This window comes from Lonchura striata, chromosome 7, assembly GCF_046129695.1.
Source record: "Lonchura striata isolate bLonStr1 chromosome 7, bLonStr1.mat, whole genome shotgun sequence".
Taxonomy (NCBI): Eukaryota; Metazoa; Chordata; class Aves; order Passeriformes; family Estrildidae; genus Lonchura; species Lonchura striata.
Window position 1 is genome coordinate 15,308,637 of NC_134609.1, and position 25,432 is coordinate 15,334,068.

The window sequence follows — 25,432 nt, forward strand, 5'->3', positions numbered from 1 at the left end:
ATTTCCCAGTAATCTACTGCATGAGAAGTTTCACTTTCAGAGAAAAGAAAAAAAAAAAAAAAAAAAAAAGAAAAAATAAAGAAGATTTTTGTTCTTCTCTTACACCTGGATTGCCCAGGATAGGTTTGGTTGAAGTCAAGCACCTTTAGAAGCCAGCAGGCCAAATTGGAATATACCTGGATATTCCTTCCCCTCTGTTGTGAGCAGTGGAGTAACTGGTGCCTGGCTGCATCTCTTGTCCCAGAACTCTCATCTGGAAGTGACGTGCTGCTTCCAACCATCCATTTCACACAGGATGGGAAGTCAAGATGTGCAGGAGCAAGCCAGGATCCTGGACCTTTCAGCATTCCTGGGATGTATGGGGCAAGGGGGGAATAAAAACAGTTTCACCAAACACAGATAGTGCTGATAAATCAGGGAAATGAACCTACAGCGACACAAGAAAAGCGAGGGTGCGTGAAAGGCAGCCCAAGGGGCCGCTCAGCTCTGCGGGTCCCTGGTGGCGCCCGGACGTCCCACTGGGCCCAGGCACACTGCAGTTCGCCCACGGCAGGGCGGCGGCCCTCCCTGCCCTGCGCCGCTCCGGCCTCATACGCTCTTCTCGCCTTCCACGTGCTCCTTGGCTGGCGAGGGCTGCCTGTCCTGGCTGCCCTCGGGGCCGGCTGCGGCAGGAGGCGTGGGGCTGCTGCTGGCGGCGGGCAGGAGGTTGGCAGACTGCAGCACGGCCTCCGAGTGCTCGCGCGCCTTCATGCGCAGCGCGGCCACGCTGGCCGTGCGGTTGCTTTGGCAGCCGTAGGTGGGCAGGAAGGAGAGGCCCATGGGGTCTGGAACGCAGCACGAGCACAGCGGGCTCCCTGGGGAGGAAGGAGAGAAGGCACCGTCACTGCTGGGGAAGGTCATGGAAAAGGCCTGTTCCCTCCATGGGCAGTCTGAAGAGGACAGATGGGGTTGACCTTCAGTGGGTACATTGACCTTTAGTGTGTACATAGGTGTCCTCTGGATCACGAGGGCTAGAAAACCACTATCCTGTTCTGCTGATCCTTCCGTGAGAAGGGTCTTACGCTCTGAGTCACCCGGGGTGACAAACAGAGTGCAAGAGGGAAGTAAAGACAGAGGTGAGCAGTGAAGTTCAGATCACACATGAGATTTCCTGATAAGCAAGGCTCAGCTCATTTCCTCCTCTCACATTAAGCTACGGTTCTGTGGCTGCTATCAGCCCCATGCTGGAGATGTCCCCTGCCCTCCACCTGCACACTGAGCCTGATCAATGCAGGCAGCAGCATTTGGTGAGTGAGTGTAGGGGTTCTGTCACTTATCTTTGACTGAAAGATTACAACTGAGAGAAAGGTGAAAATATTCTGCTTGTTATGATGACCTTCTCCTATCTCACTGTAAAATGAGATACTTTCCCTTGGCCAGGCCCCAGCCTACTACTGGCATGATGTCTACCTGCAAGAGTCTGTTCTAGCTTTACCCATTCAGTGTCTGTGCTGCCTCAAAGAGAACAGCCTCCAGAAGTGAGCCAAAGCTACCTAAAGTTGCTGCTGTGATACAGCTTTAGAGTCCCAACAGGAAAAAGCATCTCTACCTTGTCATTTGGGACACGTGGCTGCTCCAAGGAGGCAAGAAAATACTGCAGCACAGAAGAAGTGATTACTCTTTCTTGAAGCCAAAACCTTCCCTGCAACCCACTGACAGAGACATCCTCACTCTACCAGCTGCCTTCCTGAGGCTCTTCCTCTGGTTTCTCTTTGATAATGCTGAGCTTGGGCCAGTTCACAAACAAGCACACCTGGAAGTGTAGGTTGATCACTGGGCAGGACATGCAGCCCATCCAAAAAGCCACTCTGGTACCCAGCTTAGAGGCATCTATTGAATGATGAAGAATGTGACAGAGGAGTAAGATGGGGAGGAAGTGTGGGAGGGCTGAGATACTTCTTGAATTTACTCTCTGGTTAAAAAACCAGACACCACTAGTCACCATGTCTCCAGGGCTCCTAGAGGCCACACCAACTCCACATCCTCATGTACACCCCTGGCAAAAGCCTGTCTTTGCTGATATGCTACCTTTCAACAAGAAACAGCCCAGCCACACACATCCTGGCACAATGCAGTATCTTCCCCTGATCTTTCCAAGCCAAGGACTTGCTTTAATTTCTGCAGTTAATATTTGAGTTAAATGGCTCATGACTAAGTGATGGAACTAATAACCTACAGAGTTTTACACTTCTGTTCTTGGTAGCAACGGGTCAGCACCCATCTGCTAGGAATGAAGGCAGACAATTGTTTGTTTTTAAGATGTTGGCAAGACTTCTCCACAGCAATTGTCAGAGATTTGTTGTTGCTGTAACATTCAGGAAAAAGTATTCCTTTTATTTCAAAAAATGGCATCTACAAAGGACAGCTTATTAATATAAATGGAGAGAACCTTTTTCTCTTGTAATACTTTTCTGATAAAGCATATGATCAGCAGACCAACATTCCATGGGTCCAGGCATTTAACCACAAGCAAGTTTCAGCACTTTACTAAAATCCTCTGCTTTTAGCTCTAGGAAGCTCAGTCTTGAATTCTGTGGCTGTTTTGAGCAGGTCAGAAGGAGGGTTTATAATAAAATCTACTCAGTAACACAACTTAAAGTTTTTGCCACCACTAGCCATGATCATTAAGTAATTTTTTGCCCTGTTGAATCACAGCCACTGTTTTAACAAGAGGGAGGAGAGGCCCTTCAGAGTCCCTGCAGTTTGCAGCAGGTCTTTCGCACCATGTCCCCCTATCTTCAGGTTCTGCTCAGAGATGGGGGAGCCAGGAGGCCTGCAGGAGCATCAACTGCCTTTCACTGCTGCTTTCTAACACAAACTGAATGGGGCTTTCAAACACAGCTGTTCAGCTCCCAGGCTGAGGGGAGGGCTGGCCTGCAGTGTCCAATGCAGGACTGGGCACAGACATTGCTAAGTGGGAGGTGGGGAGAAATGGAAAGCAGTCTTCCCCTTTTAAAAAAAAGCAGGAATCAGCTCCATCCCCTAAGAATAATTTTCATTCCATTGTTAGAGGAATAAAATATTTATCAGTATTCAGTACCAGCCTAAGATCTTTGCTTAGTAATTTTCCCTGATATTACCTGGTGGCTCTGCAACCTGAGGGTGTAGTTACCTGTGGTGGAAACAAAGCTATCTCTAGCAATAATTCACCCATAAGCAATTCCTTTTATTTCCACTGAGGTGAAAATACTTGCAAACAGCTCACACATGAAAAAAAGGAAAGTAAAAAGCATCATTTGTCCAGGGTCCAGATAGAATAGAGGAGAAAAGGATTTAGCCCTGTTTATTCCTATGTTGTAAAGAAGGTTGAGTCTACCTTACAATAATCTGAATCTGAATATAATAAGTCCAGTGAAATGTACTGGATTTGTCAGCACAAAGCCAAGGCCAACAATGGGACATTCAGGAGTCCAAGGTCTCCACCTTCCCATCAGTCAGCCCACAATCTCCAGGAAAGTGACAATGACCAAGAAAGAGGCATCCATATATAGCAGGCAGCAGTGGTTTTTAACATCTTATTGCAGTAGCCCTGAGCCCACAGTGGGAAAGGAAGGAATTGTTCCTACTTATTTCAAATCTTCAGAGGACTTCAGGCATCCATCAAAATCAGTGAGGGTTCAGCTGTTAGCCCTAGATCTTGGTCCAGCCCCCACCGACATCTATGACAATCTGAGATTAGTTTAACAGGATTTCTATCAAGTTGCTGCAACATGGACAGGGTACTGTTTGCTTTCTTTCAGGAACTTACTGCCTTCTGCACACAAAATTAAAATACACAATTTGATTTCCATTAACTTACAGCAAATTCTGCTGGATTGATCCGAACCTCCTTCTATTCCTATATGAGATCATACTTTAAATGCTCAGCCTGAACATAAATACTTAATGTAATAAATACAGTCTGAAATATTTGATCCACTTGGCAGTTTAATTGATCTACTACAGAGACTGACAGGAAAAATTAAATTAGTTTTGTCTTGTCTCTGCCAACATCACATTTAAATTGTAACAATATCAGATCTACACTTTTCGTTGTGGATTCTTTTGTGCAGTTCCATGGGTCAGTTTAAGGTAGGAAGGGAGGGATGGGAGTGGGGCACATGCTGATACATAAATATTAATATAAATTTTTGAATAGCATTTTATGTTTCAAGTCCAGGGCTTAAAGAATTTAATAGGTAGTCTTTCCAAAAGGCAAACTCCACATTCCTTTCCTCTTTCATTATTTGTACATATCAGTATTTGATATGGACAGATGAATGACAACCTGACATGGAGGGAAAGAGAGAAAAAATCCCATTTAAACCCCTCATATACCAATGCATAATGTTTAGTTTTCAGAGAAAAGATTATGTTTGATTTAATTATTGTTATCTTCTCCTAGTAGTCACATTGGTTTCTTCAGTTCAAATCCCTTTTATAAGGATTGGAAGGTCAACAACAATCTCAAGTTTATAGTGTTGATTACCACAGTGGGAGCTGATTCAATGGGAGCTCCCTCTTACACGTCACGGATGACAACAACATTCTGTCAATTAAAGACGAATTCTAAAGTAGGAGACATAAAAGTGGCTTTATCCAAGTCCTCTTGAGCTCTGAATCAGGAAGTTCAGAACAAGAAAGGCATTAACTCAACCCTAAAATGGAGAAGCATCAGATGGTCCCAGTTTAATTTGGGGCAGCCTCAAGGCAGCTGGAAATATACTAGATGGTTTCTCCTTCTACTGAGAAGCTGGTTAAATGTGGAAGGTACCCTGCACTGCCCAGAGGCTGGAAGTGCACTTCAGAGGTGAGAGCAGAATCCACATGTCACAATTTCACATCTCCTTGGCTGTGATCCCTCTATGCCCAGTGGAAACAACAAAGAGCTGATGTTCCAGCTCAGATGCTCTATCATCCGGAGCCTTTTTGTTGAAATAACTCAACACTGGAACTGGAGGATTTCATCCTCCATTATATGTGCCAAAAATACTCTCCAAAAACAAAACAAAACAAAACAAAAAATCAGAAGCCAAGATTTGCCTGTTAAGGCAGGAAGGCTGGCAGCAAAGCCCACAAAAAATCTGGGAGAACAGAACCAGTCCTTTGAATAGTGTCTTTTTGGCAACCTCATCAACAGGACCCCCTGCCCAGCTGAGGCTCACTAACCTAATCAAGATTTGTCCTGGAGGAACAAGACAGCACCTATTTCCTACCCATGGCTCTTAGGGCTCCAAGTACCTGTGTATTTCTTAGTATTTGTGAAAAGACCAAAAATGTCTACCTGTGAGGTAGGGCAAAGCTAGAGCTGGAGACCTGTGAAGTGGGAAACAAAATAATTTTCTCAATGTGTGTGTATCTGCAACAAACTAAAGAAATGTTTTAGATTCTCTGAAGTCAGAGTGGCAGATAAACTAAGAAAAATGCTAAACAGACCCACTTAATATATTGGCTATGTTACATCAGAAAAGTCAGTAAATCCATAATCAAGAATGGCACTGAAAATAAAAGATCCCAAGAGTTTTATTCCCATCCCCCAGTCTTAGAGTAAACAGCAGAGCTTCAGTTCAGTAAACACCAGTTCAAGGGTGAGTTAGGCCCTTGAACACTTCTTTCATAGCCTTGGCAATGGGAATTGTACAATGGAACTGAACAAATTCCCTTCATCTTTCCATAACAGAAATTGAAATGTAATGGATGGGCAGTTGTAGTTATGTTTTAGGTATTTTTCCTGGATATTGCAATTAAGCCTCCCTAATATGAACAGCAACCATAGTAGCAGCAAACCATAAAAGAGCCTAATCAACAGAGGCCTGCAATACCATTTGGGTGTGCGTGATACAATCGTGCTTCTCCATCAGTGGTGTGGGGGTGCCATGAAAACCAACTGAGCTATAACCTGCACAGAGAAGAGCTGTGGGTGAATTATGAAAGTAATTCCCTGGCAAGTGTAATTATTTCTCTCCTCATACACTTCACTCATCATGAGTCTGGGGAAATTTCAGCGGAATGTAACAGACACTCTCTTGGCCTCAGCCACCAGGATGGTAGAACACATCCGCTGAAAAGCGGAGATTCTTGTTTACACCCATTAATAACATCTTCTGCATTAATGAATTGCATTCATGCTGTCATCCATTAAGAAGGTACTTTGAGGTCTCTCTCTGCACAGAACACTAGCTTCTTCAGATGACTCTATAGTTATACAGCCCATAAATAAAACAAGTATTTTCCCTTCATCTTTGAGGTCTGCAATTAAATCTACTAAATGGACTGCAGATGCCTGGCTTACAGTAAGTGTTTCATCTTAGAAGATCATGGAACTGTCGAAGTTACCACAATGAAGTAGCAAAGTTGTCAAATCAGGGCAATTTCAGAGAGTAATGAACATCAGAATTTCATCTCTGTGAGTCAACCTTTTTCCTCATTATGGCCAGTGGTGAAGTACTAAACCTCTGAAGCAGGAAACACTGTATACTCCAGAAATTATGACCTTATGCTAATTTTTCAAATGAGGAATTATATTTCCTGACAGAATAGTACACAGGGAGATGATACAGTAGTTAACAGATGTTTGCTATTTAGTACAGCCTCCAGCGTGCTAAACTTCACAGAGACAGAAGACAGGAAAAGGTCAGTTGTATTATTGAGCAGTGAATATTTTATAAAGAAAAACTGTCCAGTGATAATATACTCTTCTCTGGAAAAGTCTATATTCTGAAGAACAGTTTTCTTTGCATAGTATAGCCATCCCATTTTTTTAGCAGAACATCCTGTGGTGCCAACAGCCTCACTTTGATGGAGAAAAAAAATCTCGATTTCAGAGACAGCGGAGTTCATGGGGCATAGTGCTCAGGGAAAATAGCTCTAGCTCTCTTCTCATTCATCAGAGCAGACCTGGTCTCATGTTCCAACAATATCCCCATATCCTAGAAATGGCACATGGGGGATCCAAAGCAACATGAGGCAAGCCTAACAAGCACTTCACAGTCTTTCCAAGAACAAAGTTGCAGTCTTAGTCCCTGCCCCAGACTAGGCTGTTTTAAGATTTCCTGTCTCTTGTAGATTAGTCTTCACCATCAAATATTACATCCTTATACTACAAATAAAATCCCAGAACCCTGTGGCCTAAACACTTTATGTGCTTTGGAAAGCTAGGTCCGGAGCCAAGCAAAGTCAGAGAAAGAGAGGTATTGGGTTGTTTTACTAAAGATGAAAAACTCTCAGATGACAGAATGAAAATGTTCCCTGAGAGCATAAAATAATTATTAATTACTTACATCACCATCATCACTTGTTATTCACTATATTGATTTTGTTTCCTTCTAAAGAATCAGTCAAATATTATTCACTGACACCAGCAAAGTGTTGGCTCAAAAGTCCAACAAAAAACATCTTGTTTCCTCAAAAGAATAAGAAAACAACCTACATTTCCTAGTAAACCCTGATGTGCTGAGAGTGCTGATTTTTTTGCAGGCAGCTCTTATGGCTGTACTGAAGGCTGTGATTCCCTTTACTGGCCAAGATCATTCTCTCAGTGGTGGGAATATGTATCTGTTTACAAGGTCTACATAGAGGAGCTGCATTTGGTTTGACACTTGCATAGAAGAAAGCAGGGCCATGCATCCTTTCCTAGTGAAATAATGCTTTGATTCTGGAGCAACTATTTTGCTTTCAAAAGCACAGAGAATTCCTCGTAGTTTCAAAGCATGGCTGGCACAAGACAAATACTGGGAAGACCTCTCAACTATTTCACTCTTCAATAAAACTTGCAAAATTTTGAAAAACCTTTCTATTTGATGGATATTCCCTTATCCAAACAATCCAAAAAACAAGGAGCTTATAACTTTATGCCCCGTGTTTAGTTTTATGGGACTTGTGTGACATAAAGTCCTATGCCTCCAGACTAAGTGTGGCAGGGTTCTGGCATCATTTCTGCAGCAAAATGCAACTAGATTTTCAAGGGAGAGGCTTAGGTCCCTTAATTAAGATGTATAAGGACATTTACTATTGCCCACATGCACACAGCTCCTGTCTCAAATGAAAATGAAAAGGGAGAGTCAAGCACACTGAACCGAGCATATGACAAAGACAGTCACATTGAGGTTTTGTGAGCCCTGTGTCTCTCCCTGTCCTGTTCCAGACATTTCAGGAATGAACTGCATGTATGACTGATAACATTCACCAAGACAATATGCAGGCATCTGATACTGACCATTCCTGTACAAATTGTATAAATAAAAAAATCTCTATCTACATTTGGGGCAGTTTCTTCAGGACACTGTCTCTTAGTCTGGGCAACTGACTATTTAATATCTACAAAAGATTCAGGAATAGAACTTTTTCTGCCCCTAGGCTGTAAAACTTCAATCAAGCAAGAAAGAGCAAATTATTAGTTTCTCAATTTATTATCTAAGCTGTAAAATCAAAGAAAAGAGTATCAGGAAGTTTTCCAAATAAACAAACAAAAATAACAACAACCAAAATCCAATCACAAACAAACAAACAAACAAACAAACAAACAAACCAACTAGCTAAAAATACCAGCCACTCACAACATTTTTTAATCTTTTTTCTTTCATTTTGCTTGGTTTTGTTTATTTGGGTAATTTTTTCATAAAATTGAACTACATTTTAACATGAAACAAGTGAGAACACATATTGATGCATTTTATTTTGAAAATGTTTGAATGTAAACTTTAAAGAAAAAGCCCCCTTTACTGTCATCAAAATTATTCACTGAACCTTATTTCCACACTTTTCAACTTGTCTGGGACTACAGTTATCAATAAGCAATTTTTTTTTTTCCTGAAAAATTTCAGCTTATCTATTCCAGAGAGGCTGTTCCTTCCCAATGGAAAAAGTCAAAATTTGCAACCCCAAGACTTCACAGGGCAGAGATCAAGAGGACTCAGGTACCCTAAACAGCTGCTGCCCACTTAGAGGTGACAATTAGCCTTTGAGGGTTCAGGTCACACATGTGTGTCCTTTCTTGATTCAAAATTCCAGGTCCCACACCTACCAAAAGAGCAGTAACTGTGTGATGTGTCTGGCTTCAGCTTTTTGTGAAAGACAGGAGGGAAGGGGGTGCAGGGGGCAGGACACTGGACTTAACACACAAATCAGGAGCTCCAAATATTTTTGCTCCAGGAATATACCTTGGCAGTGCTGATTTAACTGGAAATACAAGGAGCATGAGGTATGCCACAAAATACAATGAGATGTATTGGAGGACATTTGTCTTTATAGTGGGAGGTCTTTATCTGAGAAACTTTCCTCACAAGTTCTTGCAGCACGTTGGGACACAGAGTAAATGTATTTGCCTCTTTGTGCTTGGCACTGCTATGAGACTTTGCATCCTATAAATCTATAAATTGAATTCATCCTGCTTACACTCTTAGTCTTATAAATTGTTAGACTAAGAACAGCTAATGGATGAGTAGGTGATTTATTTTTAAAAGTTGCATACCACTGCTGGAAACCAAAAGTATACAGATGCGGGATGTACCCTTCCTGAAGCCGGGGTCCCAGGTAATGAGGAATTACTTTGTATCCTCCCCTGTCCCCGGGAACATGCTTTATTCAAGTTCTCAAAAGGGACTACTGTCCAAGAAGAGAAAGGTCTGGATTGTGCAGAGATGCACTGCAAAGGAAACCACATGCAAAGAGCAGATAAGGCATCAGTAATGGTGCCAGGTACTACATAATGCAAAAGGATGTGTATAACTAATTTATTAGAATAAATTTAACTCTTAAAAAAAAAGCATATGCAACAAAAACTCTAAAGGAGAAAACCCTACCTATCTTACTCCTTCAGAGAAAACCTGACCTCACAAAAAGTAGCTGTGAGAGTAAATTGAAGTTTTGCCACAAATTATGCTACGAGATACGACAGGAGACTCACTTTGGTATGTGCAGCACTGATCAGTGCAAATACTGCCAATCTAAAGAGAAAGAGGGGTCTGCCATTTCCCAGAGGTTTCCTCACAGAGGGCAGTGGGACCATGCCACTTGGCTTGAAAGGGATGCTCTTTGAGCTTACTCCCAAGTTAAGTAAAGTAATTTACCTTTTAGAGAGGCGACGTGGGATAAGGCTTGTGCATAGGTGGCTGTGTTGAGAAGAGTCCCCGGCAGGCAGGAAGGGAAGAAAGGTCCTGTAGGACCCACGGCTCGGCTCAGGCTGATGGAGAAAAGAGACAAATTCCTTACAAAACCAGAACCAGCTGATTCCATTTGTTCATGCACTCAAACACATTGGTGCCTCAGCACACAACTAGATGTGACCCAGGCTGGACAACAGCAGTCTCCCACAGCCACCAGCTCCTCAGCATCTCCACAGGGAACAGTGGATTGCACAAGAAGCACCTCATTCTCTAAAGATGATACCCCTAGGTCAAGGCATAGCAGCAAATCTGTATGCACATATACACATATGAGGCATTCTTGCCCCACAGACAGGTAGGCAGCTGATATCAGGTATTACTCTTACCTCTGCTGGATCTCCAGACCCTCTTTTTTATTCCTGGTTTGATCTGTTGGAGAAGGGGAATTTAAATTCCTGGCAGGAGGTGCCACCTCAGCCATGGTTTCCTTAGAGCCCTCTTGGTCAGAAGCACCCCTCTCTGTTTTTCTCCATTTAGCCCTTCGATTTTGGAACCAGACCTGGAGTGGGAGAGCAATCCTAGGTGAAAACCATGTTTAGCTAAATATTCCTCTTTTTTTGTATCCCCATTGCTATTCTAGTTGAGTCTTAGGATGACACTTGTATCATTGAATAATATTTCTGCATCTGGAAAACAAGCCAGAAATGTCTAAAGACATTCAAAAGGCATGCCACAACAAAAATTTAGGGTTAAATACATACCTAAGCACTCTGATGAAAACATATATAACTCTTTAAATCAGTTGTTGCTAGAATCAGAGAGGTTAGAAGTGAAAAGGTGTGTATCTGGCCATCTTATCCAGCCCATTTTCTGGCTGTTCTTCCTCTCATGTCCAGTCTGCTTCCAGAGGACTCAGAAGCAGATAGGTACTAATTTTGGAACATCATTCTGCAGTTTAATAATATTTTTGTGCAACTGTCCCCACCTCAGGCCACAGTATGACCTCAGAATAGAACACCAGTTTCCAAACCTTTTTTTTTCCCATATGCAAAACAAATATTCATATTCTTGATTTTTTTCACCTGACTATTAGTCTAAAACCTTTTTTTTTTATTAACCTTGGACCTGATATGCTGAAAGAACTATGTTTGAGGTGGCAAATGCCAAGTCTCTTTAGAGGTCAGGAAATCCACATTTTAATACATGAATTCAAGTATAGGAGAGATTGTTGTTATTATTATTCTTCTCCTTCTCCAATTCCATTTTAGTTAGCTGCCTTTTAATTGCATGTATCAGCAAACATTGAATAATGATTTTATCTATATTCTAAATTTAGAGCAGTTAAATGCAAAGCAAAATGCAGACACTTTCTTGTGTCTTAATTGAATGAAGGTCACAGCTATAACAATATTTAATTGAGCTATTTTTCATTATCATATTTTAATGACTTTGCACTGACAGTTCGCCTGCTTCTGAGGAAAGAGCATGATGAAGTCGTTTATTTCCCTATTTAGTTATTGTTTGACAACATCATCTTCGATTAAGACTCTGCTTTATAGCACATTAATCATATTTGAATGAGCAAGGGGTATAATGTAAACATATCTCCCATCCTCTGTGTTTCCCCATGTCCCTGCATGAAAGCAGGCTAAACAAATGCTTGCATCTATTGTCTGTTTGCATAATAGCCAACAACAAGGCTAAACACCAGTCCTCAGCAATCTAATTGTCACCACCCCTATCTCACCCTTGCACCTTTCAGGAAGAAGTTATGATCTTCCACTTCTGAATGCTCAATAATTGTCCCATTTATCTCAATTTGCAGTTCAGTCTTTAGGCACCAATAGCCAAAATGGCATTTTTTATTATTTTTTTTAAGCCAATACCTACAATGCAGTGGTAAAAGGAGATTTTCATTTCCAAATAATAATCAGTTTAATTTGCCCGCATATGACCAATGATTCATGTTCAGATTTAATAATCAGGATCACATAATCTGATTATAGGAGAAATAATTTGTTTACAATCCCCAATTTACTGTGGTGAATTCCATTATCTCTCTTCAGCCATTGGGTTTTAAGAGATACTAACATGACCCTAGGGAACAAAAGGCAAGCTATTATATTTCCTACAATTAGATCTTTGCATAGTCTTAACCCCAAGCACCTAAATTAAAAAAAAAAAAAAATAGAAGAACACTGTGCAGAAAAGCCCCATAAATAAAAATGAATGCATAATCATGTTCAAAAATTGCAACTTTGTTGTGGATGCCTGAAGAGTTACAGGGATCCATCCCTGATGACTGCAGGACTGCTTCTCTTAGCAAAGCATGTACACCTACTTATGGACTGGATATGGAAAACAAACATATGGAAAAGAAAAAAAAAAGAAAAAAAACAAGGAAAAGGTAAGGAGAAGGCAGAAAGGAAGGGCTGAAAAAGTGTGGCTGTGGAAAGAATAATCATGGCCAATGGTATTTATTGGATCATATTAAAGGTGTGGGAATTGCTTTGCAGGCTATTTATCTGCCTAAATTAAGTGTTTAGAAAGAAGGCAAAAGGGAGAAAAGTTGAAGAGGTGCAGAAGCTTTCTTCCTGGCAGCTGGGCTCCCTGCAGTTGACTAACCCCGCTGCTCGACAGTGGTCATAGTTGCTTTGGAGAATCACGTCTCAGCTCTTTTCTCTGCACCACGCCCCCCCTCCAAAAGCAAGGAAATGGATGTGCATTGATGTAATTTAGTACCTTGGAGACGCGGACAAATTAGTGTAGAACATTATCACTAGTTAATTATGAATGACCGATTAATCAACCTAATCTAATATTCCACATTATGTTGATGTTATTAAAGTGCATCATGAAAATGACAGATCGTCTTCATTTGCGTTCTTTGGCCAAATGTGCACTCTGCAGTCATGATGTCAAATTTAAAAAAAAAAAATTTAAAAAAGTTTGCCAGTTTGAACATCCGAGTTAAGTAATTCCCCAGGATGTTTACCTGCACCCTGGCCTCCGTGAGGTTGATTTTCAGAGCCAGCTCTTCCCTAGTGAACACATCGGGGTAGTGGGTTTGAGCAAAAACAGCTTCCAGGGCCTCGAGCTGATGGAGGGAAGGAGAGCAGAGATCTGTGAGGGACCCTGAGGGATCCAGCTGCCCCACGGGGGTGTCTGCCAGGCATGGATGAGGAAAGCGGGGCCAGCGAGGCAGAGGGGCAGGCGGGACGGGCTGGCATGGCACGGGGCGTGCGGGAGGAGGCTGGGGGCTGGCCGGGAGCAAGTGCGGGGCGGCAAGCGGGGGGCAGCGGCTGCAGGGGCCAGGGGCGCAGAGAAGCGGGCTCCTACCTGCTGCAAGGTGAAGGTGGTGCGGTTGCGGCGCTGCTTCCTTCGCAGGAAGCCGTCGTCGAAGTCGCCGGCGGAGTGACCTCCGAAGGGGGCAGCGCCTGCGGGCCGAGAGGCGCGTCAGGGGCCGCCGCGCCCCGGGGCACCGGGCCGGGGCACGGAGCGCTCGGGCGGGCGGCGCTGCCCCAGCTCCGCGGGCCGGGGCTGCTGCGGGCACTGCGGGATTCTGCGCCCGGCAAAGAGCATTTTTCGGGCCGTTTGTGTTTTAGAAGGACGAAGAGACGAAGCTTTGACATAGGCGTGTGGAGAGCAGCTGGCAAAGGCCCTGCCCGTGTGCCGAGGGAGCCGTGCCCGGGCGAGGCGGCAGCGGGGCCGCTCGCAGGTAGGAACGCACCCCGCGGGAGAGGCCGGACCGGCCCCGCCTGCTCGCCCCGGCTGCTGGAGGAGAACGTGAACGTGGTGCAGCCCAGCACCGGCGGCTCGGCCGCGGCTGAACCGCCGGGAGTCGGTAGCGGGGCTGGGGGAGGCCGCCCTGCCCTTCCCCGACCGGCGCTCGAGGGCCCGGCTGGGGCACCGGGGCTTTTCCCCAGACGGAGGTTGGGAGAGAGCACATGGACCACCGGGATGCGAACCACATCCCGTGGAGCGGAGCCCGGCCTTGTGCTCCCACCAGTCACACATCATCCCTGCGTGCCCGTGTTGAAATGGGTCACTCCCTTCCTGTTCTCTGACAAAACAGGCTAAAAAAGCCACAAACAAAACAAAACAGACCAAAAAACCACTCAGAACTTAAACCAAAGCAAAAAATAAAACCAAAAGAGCCAACCTCAAACCAAAAAAAGAAAACAAAAAGAACCCCAAACCAAAACCCACAAACAAAAAACAAAACCAAACCAAAACAAACCCTCACAGAACATAAATCTACCCAAACCCCCAGAAGCGTTGCTGAGTGTTGCCATGAACCTACTTGCAGATCTGTCCCGGGAGTGCTCTGGGGTACATGGGCTGGAGGTCACCGCTCATCTTCCAGCATCATTTGGAAGATAAACACGGCCCCGAGCCCTCTCCTCTCACAGACCTCACTCCGGTGGGCCTGGGAGAGGCTCATCAGAGAATAAAATACTGTCCCGGTGACCCCAGAAAGCGGTCTCTTCCCTGCGGCACCGGGCCTCCCCGGCTGGCCTAACAGAGCTTTTCTGTTTCCGCTGCTTTGATTTGGTGGTGGGTGGGTAGGGGGGTTTGGACGGAGTTGTATTTTTTTTTTTTTTTAACTTTTTTACTTGTGATGCCCAACGCTGTTTTCGTCCTTTGGCAGTACAGATGGCCCTTCCCCCGCCCCGCTGCTGCCCAAGCCGGGAGAGCGAGGGGCCGGCCCCGGACAGCGCCGGCAGAGGCTGCAGCCTGTGGGGCCGCTCCTGGTCTCGGGCCGCCAAACACAGGCACCGGCCCCACGCTGCCACCGGAGAAACAAACAAAATGCAAACAAACAAGCAAAAACAAAAACGTGTTTCCAAAGCTATCTGCCAAAAACTAGCAAACAAAGCCGCCTCAGAGCTCGGTGGCACCGGCGGGAGGGACCCTCGCACTGTCCTGCCCAGTCCGGCTCCCCTGTCCCGCTCGGAGAAAACTTCGGAGAGAGAATATTCCAGCCGGGATGCACAGACCGGCTTGGGTCCGCTGCCCCTGGGAAGCCGTGCTTCAAGAGGGGCTGACCCTCCCCCGAAGGGGGATGAAACCGCTGGACCACTTCCTCCTGCCAGCGCCGCCGCAGGGAAAGCCCCTTTCTCGCGGGGTGATGCCCGTGCAAGGAGCATCCTCGCCAGGGGACTTTACGGGCCGGCAGTGCTCGGGGCGGCGGGACAGCCCGCCGGGGGCCGGTGCTGCGCGGCCGCGGCCCCGGGGATGCTCCGCGCTCTGCGAGCAGCGGCCGGAGGGAGCGGGGCAGAGGGGCCTGGGCATCTGCGGGCGTGACACGGGGAAATCCTGAAGGCTGCCAATTTTTGGAAAGGAAATCAACTACAACAACAACAACAACAATAATAAAATTAAGTCTCTAACCAATAGCACAAAGGAAAGCATGCTCCCAAATATTTATTTTCCCCCGTATTTTTTTTTCTGCTGTTGTACCTCAGTTTTCCCCATCCTCCCACAGAATGTTTGCAAAATAGCATTAAAGATTTATGCGGTCCCTTTGGCTGGAGGGAAGAGGCGTGACCACGTCCTGAAAGTGTCCCGATTACAGCCATGACACCAACATCTGTGCTGGGAGGGGAGAAAAGCATCTCTCTTAGCCTGAGGCTCAACTGCGGGATCGCTATCCACAGAGGGGAGGCAGGTGGCAAAATGACGGGGGTGGGGGTGTAAAACCGAGCCCTTTCCAGCAGGAATCAAATTAAAAAAAAAAAAAAAAAAAAAAGAAAATAAAAAAAAGTCATGCAATCCTTCTTTCCTTCCCTTCCTGTGACAAGAGGGGAAAGCTAGGAGGGGGGAGGGGGATAGGGTTGTATTTTTTTAAGGAAAAGGATGCTGTTTAGTTGTCTCTATAAATTTGCATCTTATCCCAGCACGCATTTGTACGCGACAATCGTGGCGCAAGTTCGGTCACAGTTTCTCCATCCGTCCCCAGCGCACCCCCCGCCCACAGACACCTCGAAGTTCAGCTCTTGTATTTAGACATCTCTGTGCGACAACACTCACCCTCTAGCTGCGGGGGGCAGTGGAAGTAGAACATGGCCCTGCGGCTGGGTGGGCGCCCGCTGCTCGCAGCTGCGAGCCCGACGGCGGCCGGGACCGGGGCCAGCCCGCGGGGCGCGGGGCTCCGCGCACGCCCCGCACCGACGGACCGGCACCAGCTCCCGAATCGGCACCGCGCCGCCGAGGTGCCTCCTGCAGATCTGAACACACAGAGGGAAAGAACAGAACAGGTGAAGAGCCAGAACAAAACACCTGAAGAAACCCACTGAAAACCCTGAAGCCCATCCCAGAGGCAGAAGAGAAAGTAGCGTCTGACCCTATGCAACGAATTTAAAAAGCCAAAGGCAGAAAACTCCGTGGTTGGCGTGCAGTAATCAGAATCAGCAAAAAACTTTGTTGGGTTTTTTTTCTGTCTGGAATAGCAGATTGTGCCTCTCTTGTTCTTCTATCCATCCATCCATCTCTCTCTCTCCCTCTCTCTCTCTCTCTCCCTCTCTCTCGATCTGTTTATCTATCTATCTATCTATCATCTATCTATCTATCTATCTAAAATATTTCCTTATGGAATAAATAGTTACATAAGGGAACAAAATGCTTGTAGGTAAGACTGAACTGCTTAAAAGAAAATCTAAATTATTCTGCCTAAATGAAACAGCAATAAAGCCTAAAAGCCGCCTTCTTTTTAAAGCATCCAACACACTGGGAGCCAATGTCCTCGGCAAGCAAAAAAAAAAAAAAAAAATCAAACAACTATTCAAATTTATATTAAGTCATACTAAAAACAAACAAGCAAACTAACAAAAAATCCAGAAGGTGTATTAATATAGTAATCCATACCTAAACCGAACAGAAGTAAAAATCACCGGTAAGGTTTGGGGGTGTTTTGCTTTAGAATAAGGCGCTGTGAGTTGTTGGCTGCAGAGACAGAAGGGCTCTGTGGAGTTCTGGAAGTGGCCAGATGTCTTTATATCTGTCTACAGCATGCTCTGCCTCTCAGCACTTGCCTTTATAATCTCACGCATAATTGGCCTTAATCTGATTATTTCCAGCGCTGTCTACAGTGAGTAACTTGGATAGGTCTATTGGGCCCTACAAATGGCCCACGTGGTGTGCAGAGCGGGGGGGGGGGGGGGGGGGGTGGAGAGGATGAAAAGAAAAAAACGTAATTTCTCAGCAAACGCCAGGAATGTGAACGGCAGCAGCACAATCCCATTATTTTCCGAGCTCTGCGCTCCGGGGCTCGCAGCCCCCTGCGTGTCCCCCGCCCGGGGTGCCCCGGGGTGCGGGCCGGGGGGGCCCCGCCGCCCGCGCCCGCCGCCGCCGGAGCGCCGGTAATTGCCGCCGGATGGGTTTTGGGGGGCCGCTCTGCACACGCCTCGCCTTTCCAAGCGATCGTACCACGGCAAAGTTTGATTTTGTTCGCAGCGAGGGGTCTCTGGATTTATGCTCGCTTCCCGTCTGCAAATGATATGCGGCGGGACCCTTCGCAATTACTTTTAAAATGCATCCGAGACATAGGCTCAGCGGAGAGAGATGGCCCTTGCCTCAGCCCGGGTGAAAATTAGACTTTAAAGTACCCAGATGAAATTTTCAAGTCAGGGACGCGGGATTGGATCAAATCACATAAACTGCAAAAAAAGCAAGTATAATGGCGCATAATTGGTTCTGTAATAGCATTACACAAGGATAATAGCCTGTTATGGCCCCCTGCACATTAAGTGCTTCCCTGGCGTAAAGCCTTTATGATATTAAAGGGGGAATATAATGATATTTTAGTTATTAAATGCGTGTAATTAATTTATGCACCACTGAAAATAAAGTTGGTATTATGACCCACTCAAGATGCATCAGAAGATGTAAGTCAGACAACTGTTGATAAGTTCTGGTGTCTATGTTTCGTCTAGACTGCTGATTTTATTTTGGAACAATTGCTTCTCCGGCAGACTACACAAATTTAATATTTTATAAAGATTATAATGTTCTGTGCAGGAAGGGCGAGCAAATCTACACAGGCTCTCTTAGATCTGATGGGAGTTTAAAGACAGCACATTCATACCATAGCAAAGGAGATGGATACAGGCAATACAGGTGCAGAAATAGTGATACTGAAGAGATGATGTCTTTGGAAAGTTGATTCAGTACATATGATCTCATTAAATAAACACTAATAAGCCTTAGAAATATCACCTGCTCTGTCTTTTACATTAGGCATAGATGTGGAAATTCCCCTAATGTATATTGAAGTTGGAGTTATGTTTCCATCCTGTGAAAGCAAGGCAAGGCAAAAATTAATTTTATTTGAGATACAAATTGATTAGATCTGATCCTATCTTATCCATTCAAATATAATTTTAGCATAGGAGTAACAGATGTAGAAGGCTGTCTTCAGGTGTTTTATATATGTTTATATGTCTACACACACACTTTTAGGAATATCTTTGTTTGACAACAGACATTTGCTCACCATGCAGGCAAGTCTCTGAGCAGTAAAGTATACTACAAATTGAGATGGCTTTTACAGCACCATGCAAGATCAAAGACCAATGCTCTGAATCTGACTGCACTTGATAAAATAGAAGCACAAGCTTTGGGTCAAGTAACCTTAAAAAGAAGGCCATAACCCAGAGGTGCTGCCTGCATCTCTCCTGCCAGTCTCTCCCTCTTGAGCTTTAAAATCCACACAGGGCCAGTACTGTAGGATCCCTTTCCACAGAGACAGATGTGCCTTTTCCTTTTTCTCTGACGTCGGGAAGAGATGAGTGAGATAGTGTTTTATCATAAGAACCCCTAATAAAATAATAATAACTTCATTATGGTGCTCTCAGGCCTTGCTCTAGTCAGGGGGCTGCATTGCTGTTTTGGCTCCAAGACTCACTTTCCCAGCAGTTTGAAGCCTGCAAGTTCAGCGTATTACAGGAGGAGAAGAAGGCGGAATGGAGCACGGGGAAGTGCTCCAAGTCGTTGCTTTTTAAATAGAAGCTAAAGAACCCTGAGTCGGTCGAGACTCAACTTTCTCCCAAGGACCAGCAGCTGCAAAACAAGGAGATAACTAAGCAATATATAATCCCCCACCCCTCGCCAGCTCAGTGTCTGTTTAATTTTAATGCTCGAAACGCGGGGCTGACATAATTAAAAGTTAGCGCTGAGGAGTCCTGCGTGCTGCTCTCGGGCGGACGGAGCCCCGGGGCGGCGGCGCTTCAGCACCGCGGAGAGCGCCCGCAGCTCCGCGCCCCGGCCCCGCTCCGCGCCCCGGCCCCGCTCCGCCCGGCCCCGGCCCCGCTCCGCGCCCCGGCCCCGGCCCCGCTCCGCGCCCCGGCCCCGGCCCCGCTCCGCCCGGCCCCGGCCCCGGCCCCGCTCCGCGCCCCGGCCCCGCTCCGCGCCCCGGCCCCGGCCCCGGCCCCGCTCCGCGCCCCGGCCCCGGCCCCGCTCCGCGCCCCGGCCCCGGCCCCGGCCCCGGCCCCGCTCCGCCCGGCCCTCCCCGGGGAAAGGCTGCCGGCAGAGCTGCTCCTGCGTCCCTCCGTGTCCCCCTGCTTCAGACGCTTTCCTGCCAATCTGGGACTACAGTGGAAAAAAATATACAGTAAATTGTTTGGGATCATTCTAGTATTTCTCCGGGAGTTCCTCCGATCCAGCTATCAAAGACAAGCACTGAAAACAAGAATGAAATAGCATACAGAGCTACAATATTTCAGGAAAAAAAATTACCATTTAATGTAAAGTTCTTTAAGTCGCCTGCATAAACTTAATTTTCATTACTAATATTATTACTGTTGTCATTACTGTAATTGTAATATCAATATTGTAATATCAATATTATTTACTAGGTCTGCAAGAAAAAGTCCAAATAAGTATAATTCAGGATAGACACTTTGCTGATCATATCTGTCTTAGAGCAGGACTGTTCCTGTGCTGCACACACAAACACACCACTTCTTATATTTCACCCATGAAAACAAAACCTAGATCTGAACTGCTGAGCAAAATCACTGAATGGATGTTTTCCTTGGAAACACGGAGCTTTGAGGGGATCATTTGTAAAACTCAGGGAACAGCTCAGTTTGATGAAATGGCTCTCTTGTCTCTCCATGTCCAAATGCTTCCTTTCCTGTGATTCTCAATACCTGACCACAGAAAAAGGCTAGTAGCTAAAAGGTTATTTTACCCTAATTCATGTGCAGTAAAATGTATTTTCCAATTAACCAAATTTGCCGATTTGTCCCGCTTGGACACTCTTATAATTTATAATGTAAAAGTGTTCTTTCTTTATCTAAAGACCAAGGTGACTGCTTTTAATTTTCTGTAACCTCTTTACACTTGATGTTCACCAGACTCATAATGTTAATTGGCTTCATATACGGATCATCAGTTTAATGAAGGAATAAATCCTATGTTGCTTTATGTCCCTCTGTTTTAACAATGATTGCTTTAATGAAGAATGTGACGTGTTTGAAATCAAAGCTGCAGGAGACATTAGAGGTTTTTGTTTTTTTTTTTTAATGATGACTGAATTGCTTATTTAAAGCTAAAACCATGATGTTTTCATATTTCAAAAGCTTTTCTTTAAATAATTTTCCAGGGAAAATACTGACACATTCTTCATCAGAGAACTCTTTCTTTGTAATTATGGGCAGGGACTGAGAATAGCATAGTCCTGTAATATAAACACCCCAATTAGGTTATGAAATTATCTCTAAGCTTTTATATCACTGCAGTTTTCAGTCAGAGTTTAAGTAAGACTCCCAGTGAGTTATAAGGAGTTATGTCAGCCTAAATAAGGAGTATTTGGGGGTGATTAATAAACCTCTTGGTCAACTTACTGTATTTCCACTGTTCATGAATAGATGAAGAAATTTACGGGGGATAAATGATTGACAGTTCATACACAAAAGCTCTGGATTGCTGTAGTCTATTTTTTACCCACGGAAATTGTAGGATTTCAGGAGCTAGGGTAAAATGTAATGAAATATGGACTCATAGAGGTAAGGTGACTGCAAATCAGAGCGTCAATTAGGTCAAGCTGGAAGGCAGCAATTAGACCCAACTGCATGTGCTAGTTACAGCAGCTACAACAGGTTTAACGTGTACAAAGAAAATGAATTCTGGTAATTGAACTTCTACATTCCTGGTCCCATTTATAGTAAGCCTTCCTCCTCTTTCTTCCTCTGCCTTTAATGGAGACTTCATATACTAGTATGCATATATTGGTATATATTTTCTTCTTGTTTGAGAGCTGTTGTTGACAGAAATGACATGACTGTTGAATAAAGGAACATGCAACATCACAGAGGAAAGTCCCTAATCAGAGCCTAGACAATGGCTAAGCAATCAATTTAATTGGATAGAAATTTCATGACATGGCAAAGGAAGTGCATGAGACAGAAAGGGATATTAGCTTAAATTACATGCCACCAAGAAGTCTTTCAGTATGCCATGATTTCTTGTCTTGTTTATGTCCTGGCAAGTGTTGTACTCATTCAATCCAAGTCGCAAAAAGCTTCATGTAGGTACACACAGACCTTTACCACCGCCCTCCATATGATTCCCTTAGTGCCATATGTTTCCCTTCAGAGCTGGCCAGGACCCTGTGAACACCCTATGAACAGTCCATAATTCACTCTTGTCTTCCCTTTTGATGGAAAAAAAGAAGGTACCTTGTCGTAACTCTAGTGGCACACAAGATTAGTCTGCCAGACTTCCTATCTGCCACTCTCTGCCTGGAGTTGTGCCTTTACCAAACCTATGCTTAGCACAAGCAGGGCCTATGCCAGGATGAGGCAAAACAACACTGGTTCTCAGGGGGATTTATCTGGGTTTTTAGTGAAGATCACATAAAAAGATATCATACAAAGGTGCTCCTTCCCAGATAAAACAAATCTAACCAAGAGTTGTGAATAAAGACTTCCAAGGGAAGTCTTAGATTCTATGGCTTTTGAGGACACAATTGCTTAGCCACAAACACTGGCTCAGCACATCTAGCAGAAAATATGATGCAGATGAAGTGTTGATTACAATGTGGATCACAGTAGAAAGCCTACACATATTTTTAAATACACACACCAGTTTTGTGTGACAATACCATGTAACCTGATGGTTAATTAAGCAAAGTTTCTGTGAACAGATCTGAATCTGCATACTGGGCTTTATGCAATAACATCACTTTGTATCACAAGGCCTGAATTTACAGCATCCCCAAATCATGGTTTCAGTTAAAGTTTAGTCACTACTCAGTATCAGGTCATTTTCTCAGGGAAAATCTGCAACTTTTGTTTCCACAATAAGGCAGACCATGATCTAGCTCTGAATAAAGGCAATTAGTATATGCAAGAATCTAAAACTGCACACATTCTGTTACAAGGAAAGTTAGCAGTCCCCCTTATTCTGAGAATGGCTTCTAGCTATAAACCCTATAGGAAGAAATAAAACATTTTACTAGCTGCTTTAATGCACAATTGTCTCATTCACCAAAGGTAAGGCAAATTCACACCTACTAACTACTCTCCTTGGAGGTGAGCTGCACTCCAGGCCAGCAGAGAAGTGGCCTAGGTGTGACATACTTTTGCACAAAGCCATTGAAATGCACCCTTTGGATGTGGCAATGTTTTCACATTAGCCCAAGCACTCCATCTCAGTTCTCATTGCACCATCCTTTGGGATGAACCAGGGGTGAAGCTGCCTCCGACCATGAATGCATGTGCACGTGGGTGTACATAAGAATGAACCCACACATATAAACGCATTTGCATGTGCAATCTGAAAGGGACTGATGGTAGTCTGGAGGGTATGGTATCTATGGGAAAGCCCTAGAATTTACCATAGACACCCAGTCACTCCTCTTTCCCAGAACAAGCTCCAGGACTATGAATAAATACTATCCTCCTTGGATCTTTCAAATAATTGCCACATTTCCTACTCGAAGAACAGGAACCATAGTAATTACCCTTGGCAGTCTGGAGGAAACACCGAGCATTCCTAGAAGGTTGCCTCATACCAAACAGCATTTTCAGGCCTGCAGAGTGGATAGAAGAGAGCTTACAGCACAGCTGTGCTCCAGCTTCCTCAGGGCAGGCACACAGAAGTTTTCTCTTCCTCCCCAGCTCACCCCACCCTCCCCTCCCCACCTCCACCCGCCCAAAAAAAGGAAACCACCTCAGATCAATTCCCCCAAGCCCATCCCTCCTGCCTTACCTGTTCCTGCCTTACCCCCAGCATATCCTTTCTCCTGCTCCAGTGCTGAGAAGCACCTGCCCATCATTTATACCTTGTGAAAGAAGCACCACAAAAATCCCTTAAAACAAACATGTCTACAAACAAGGGACCACTCTAGTGAATGTGTACTCTTTATGGTTGGCTGTCTCCCACAACATGCTCAGACCCCACTGCAGTGGTGTCAGGACAAGGCTTAGTGCTCTCCCCACCTTAAGGAGCAGAGTGTGACTGCACATACCTCACATGCCTGGACCACTTTAGTTCCAAACTTGGACCTAATGCTTTGTCATGCGGCTGAGCATAACCCATCAGCTCTACCATGAATAGAATTTTCTTCTTATTTTGTCATTTTTACATATTTCAATTAACAAATAAGAAGAAAATCCACCTTTAATCTAAAGGAAAACAAAACAAAACAAAAAAGGCAACAAAAATAAAGAGCCTACTTGTGCTTAATTGTTATTCTAATTACAAGTTGTGGTGTAGTGTAAATTTTTTCCCTTGGCATTATTATGAACCTCATTTCCTTATGAAGTCCAGGATAAACAATTCCAATATATTTTGTTTTAATTATCAGGGTTTAATGGGGCATAATAAGACTAAGTTGAGTGGTGCAGAAAAAAAAATAATTTAATGTGTGCAAAACTACCTAGTGCCCCTAGTTTGCCTGTGCATATTTCACCTATTGTAGGGCAGCACTATGTTAGCTAATATTCAGTGTGCCCATCATTTATTTATTAATCATACTTGCTTTTCAGTAGAATTTTTTTTCCTGGCACCTGAAACAAGCAGAAACACATTAAGATATCCTAGAAAAACAATGGGCAGTTCTCTGGGTTGAGCAGTGAAGGATGAAGCTGAAATACAGCTGATGGTGCTGGAAGCATTTGTCATGCATGGGCAGAAGATGCAATGTTGGACACAGATCCTGCCTCTGCCAATCCACTCCAAATGCTGCCAGTAAAAACTTCTGGCTTCAGTTCTTAGGGCCTCTACCACAAGCAAAGATAAATACCAGCTGAAGTCACCATTCAGAAACAACCTCGTCCAGACTCTCACTGTAGATGCATCTTTCCACTCCCAAGGTGTGTTCCTACAGCATCAAAACACTGCAGGTACTTCTGCAGTGAAAAGGAAAAGTGCATAAGAGCAGCCTGGGAAATATAACAGTTAAAGAAAGATCCATTATGGCCCTATGCTTCCCAAGGTCCCTTTGGCAATGGCACTGAATCCCATGGCTGGGTGTGGCTGATGAAGCAGTTAGAACCACCCTGTTACCAGATTTACATTCCACTTTACCAGGGCAACCATATCACAAGATCAAAACACTTTCACTTGAGGAATAACTACTGGATCATCCCTGAAGGGAAGTATGTCTGTTCTCCTTATCTGTTATACTCCGCACAAAGGACTTGAAACTGTCTGCACTGAAGCCACTGAGAATGTCTTCTCTTCTGAAAAATTACTTGATTCATGACTCTAGGAAAGGTTCAAATACAACACATGAACCATACCAATGTTACTTTACATTTATTTAAAAATTAGCATTTTATATTACAGATTAATTTACTATACCCCAAGTGTTTGGGTTTTAAATAAAATAAATTTATTATAAACATCAGTATTTACAGAAAGAAAAACAATGCATTTTTTTAAGTCTCAATGGAGTAAAAAAATTCTCCACTAAGATTCTGGTCATGGGAGATGCCACATTCTGTGAGAGGTCAGCCTCTTTCAAGGGTTAATTGAGACAAGAAACCAACCAGGCTTAAGATATACCTCAATGAATTGACTGAGGAATGGCAATGGGCTGATTACCTGCATGAAATTGTAGCAAGATTGAAAGATCTCAAGGGACCCCATCCAAGCCTGTCCTCCTATTCTTCAAAGAAGGGAAGGGAATCAGCAAGTACATTCTAGTAAAACTTGCCTCAGACACCAGACCAGGCCATATCTAGCATTCTCATGGGCCTCCAAATCTTCAGGGTTTTCTTTCTTCTTGCTAAACCACGAGGATTCTGACTCAAGCTTAGAATCCCACAGTACAGCAAATACACAAAGGCAATCTCTGGTGC

The 25,432-nt window shown here is 44.4% G+C and overlaps 1 protein-coding gene across 1 annotated transcript; it reads right to left on the minus strand.

The window, feature by feature from the left end:
• Window positions 1-588: 588 nt before the first annotated feature.
• Window positions 589-16,188, minus strand: DRGX (dorsal root ganglia homeobox). Its single transcript, XM_021540073.1, has 6 exons — window positions 16,155-16,188; window positions 13,461-13,558; window positions 13,117-13,218; window positions 10,508-10,680; window positions 10,086-10,198; window positions 589-854 (listed from the first exon to the last, which is right to left on the minus strand). The coding sequence occupies exons 1-6, from the start codon at window positions 16,186-16,188 to the stop codon at window positions 589-591; spliced, it is 786 nt and encodes a 261-aa protein (XP_021395748.1).
• Window positions 16,189-25,432: the final 9,244 nt, after the last annotated feature.

Coding starts and splice junctions, on each gene's coding strand:
- DRGX (XM_021540073.1), bottom strand. CDS start 16,188: ATGTTCTACTTCCACTGCCCCCCGCAGCTAGAGG. Junction 10,199..10,507: donor GGTCTGGAGATCCAGCAGAG/GTAAGAGTAATA, acceptor TTTCTCCATCAG/CCTGAGCCGAGCCGTGGGTC. Junction 855..10,085: donor CCACGTCGCCTCTCTAAAAG/GTAAATTACTTT, acceptor CTTCCTCCCCAG/GGAGCCCGCTGTGCTCGTGC.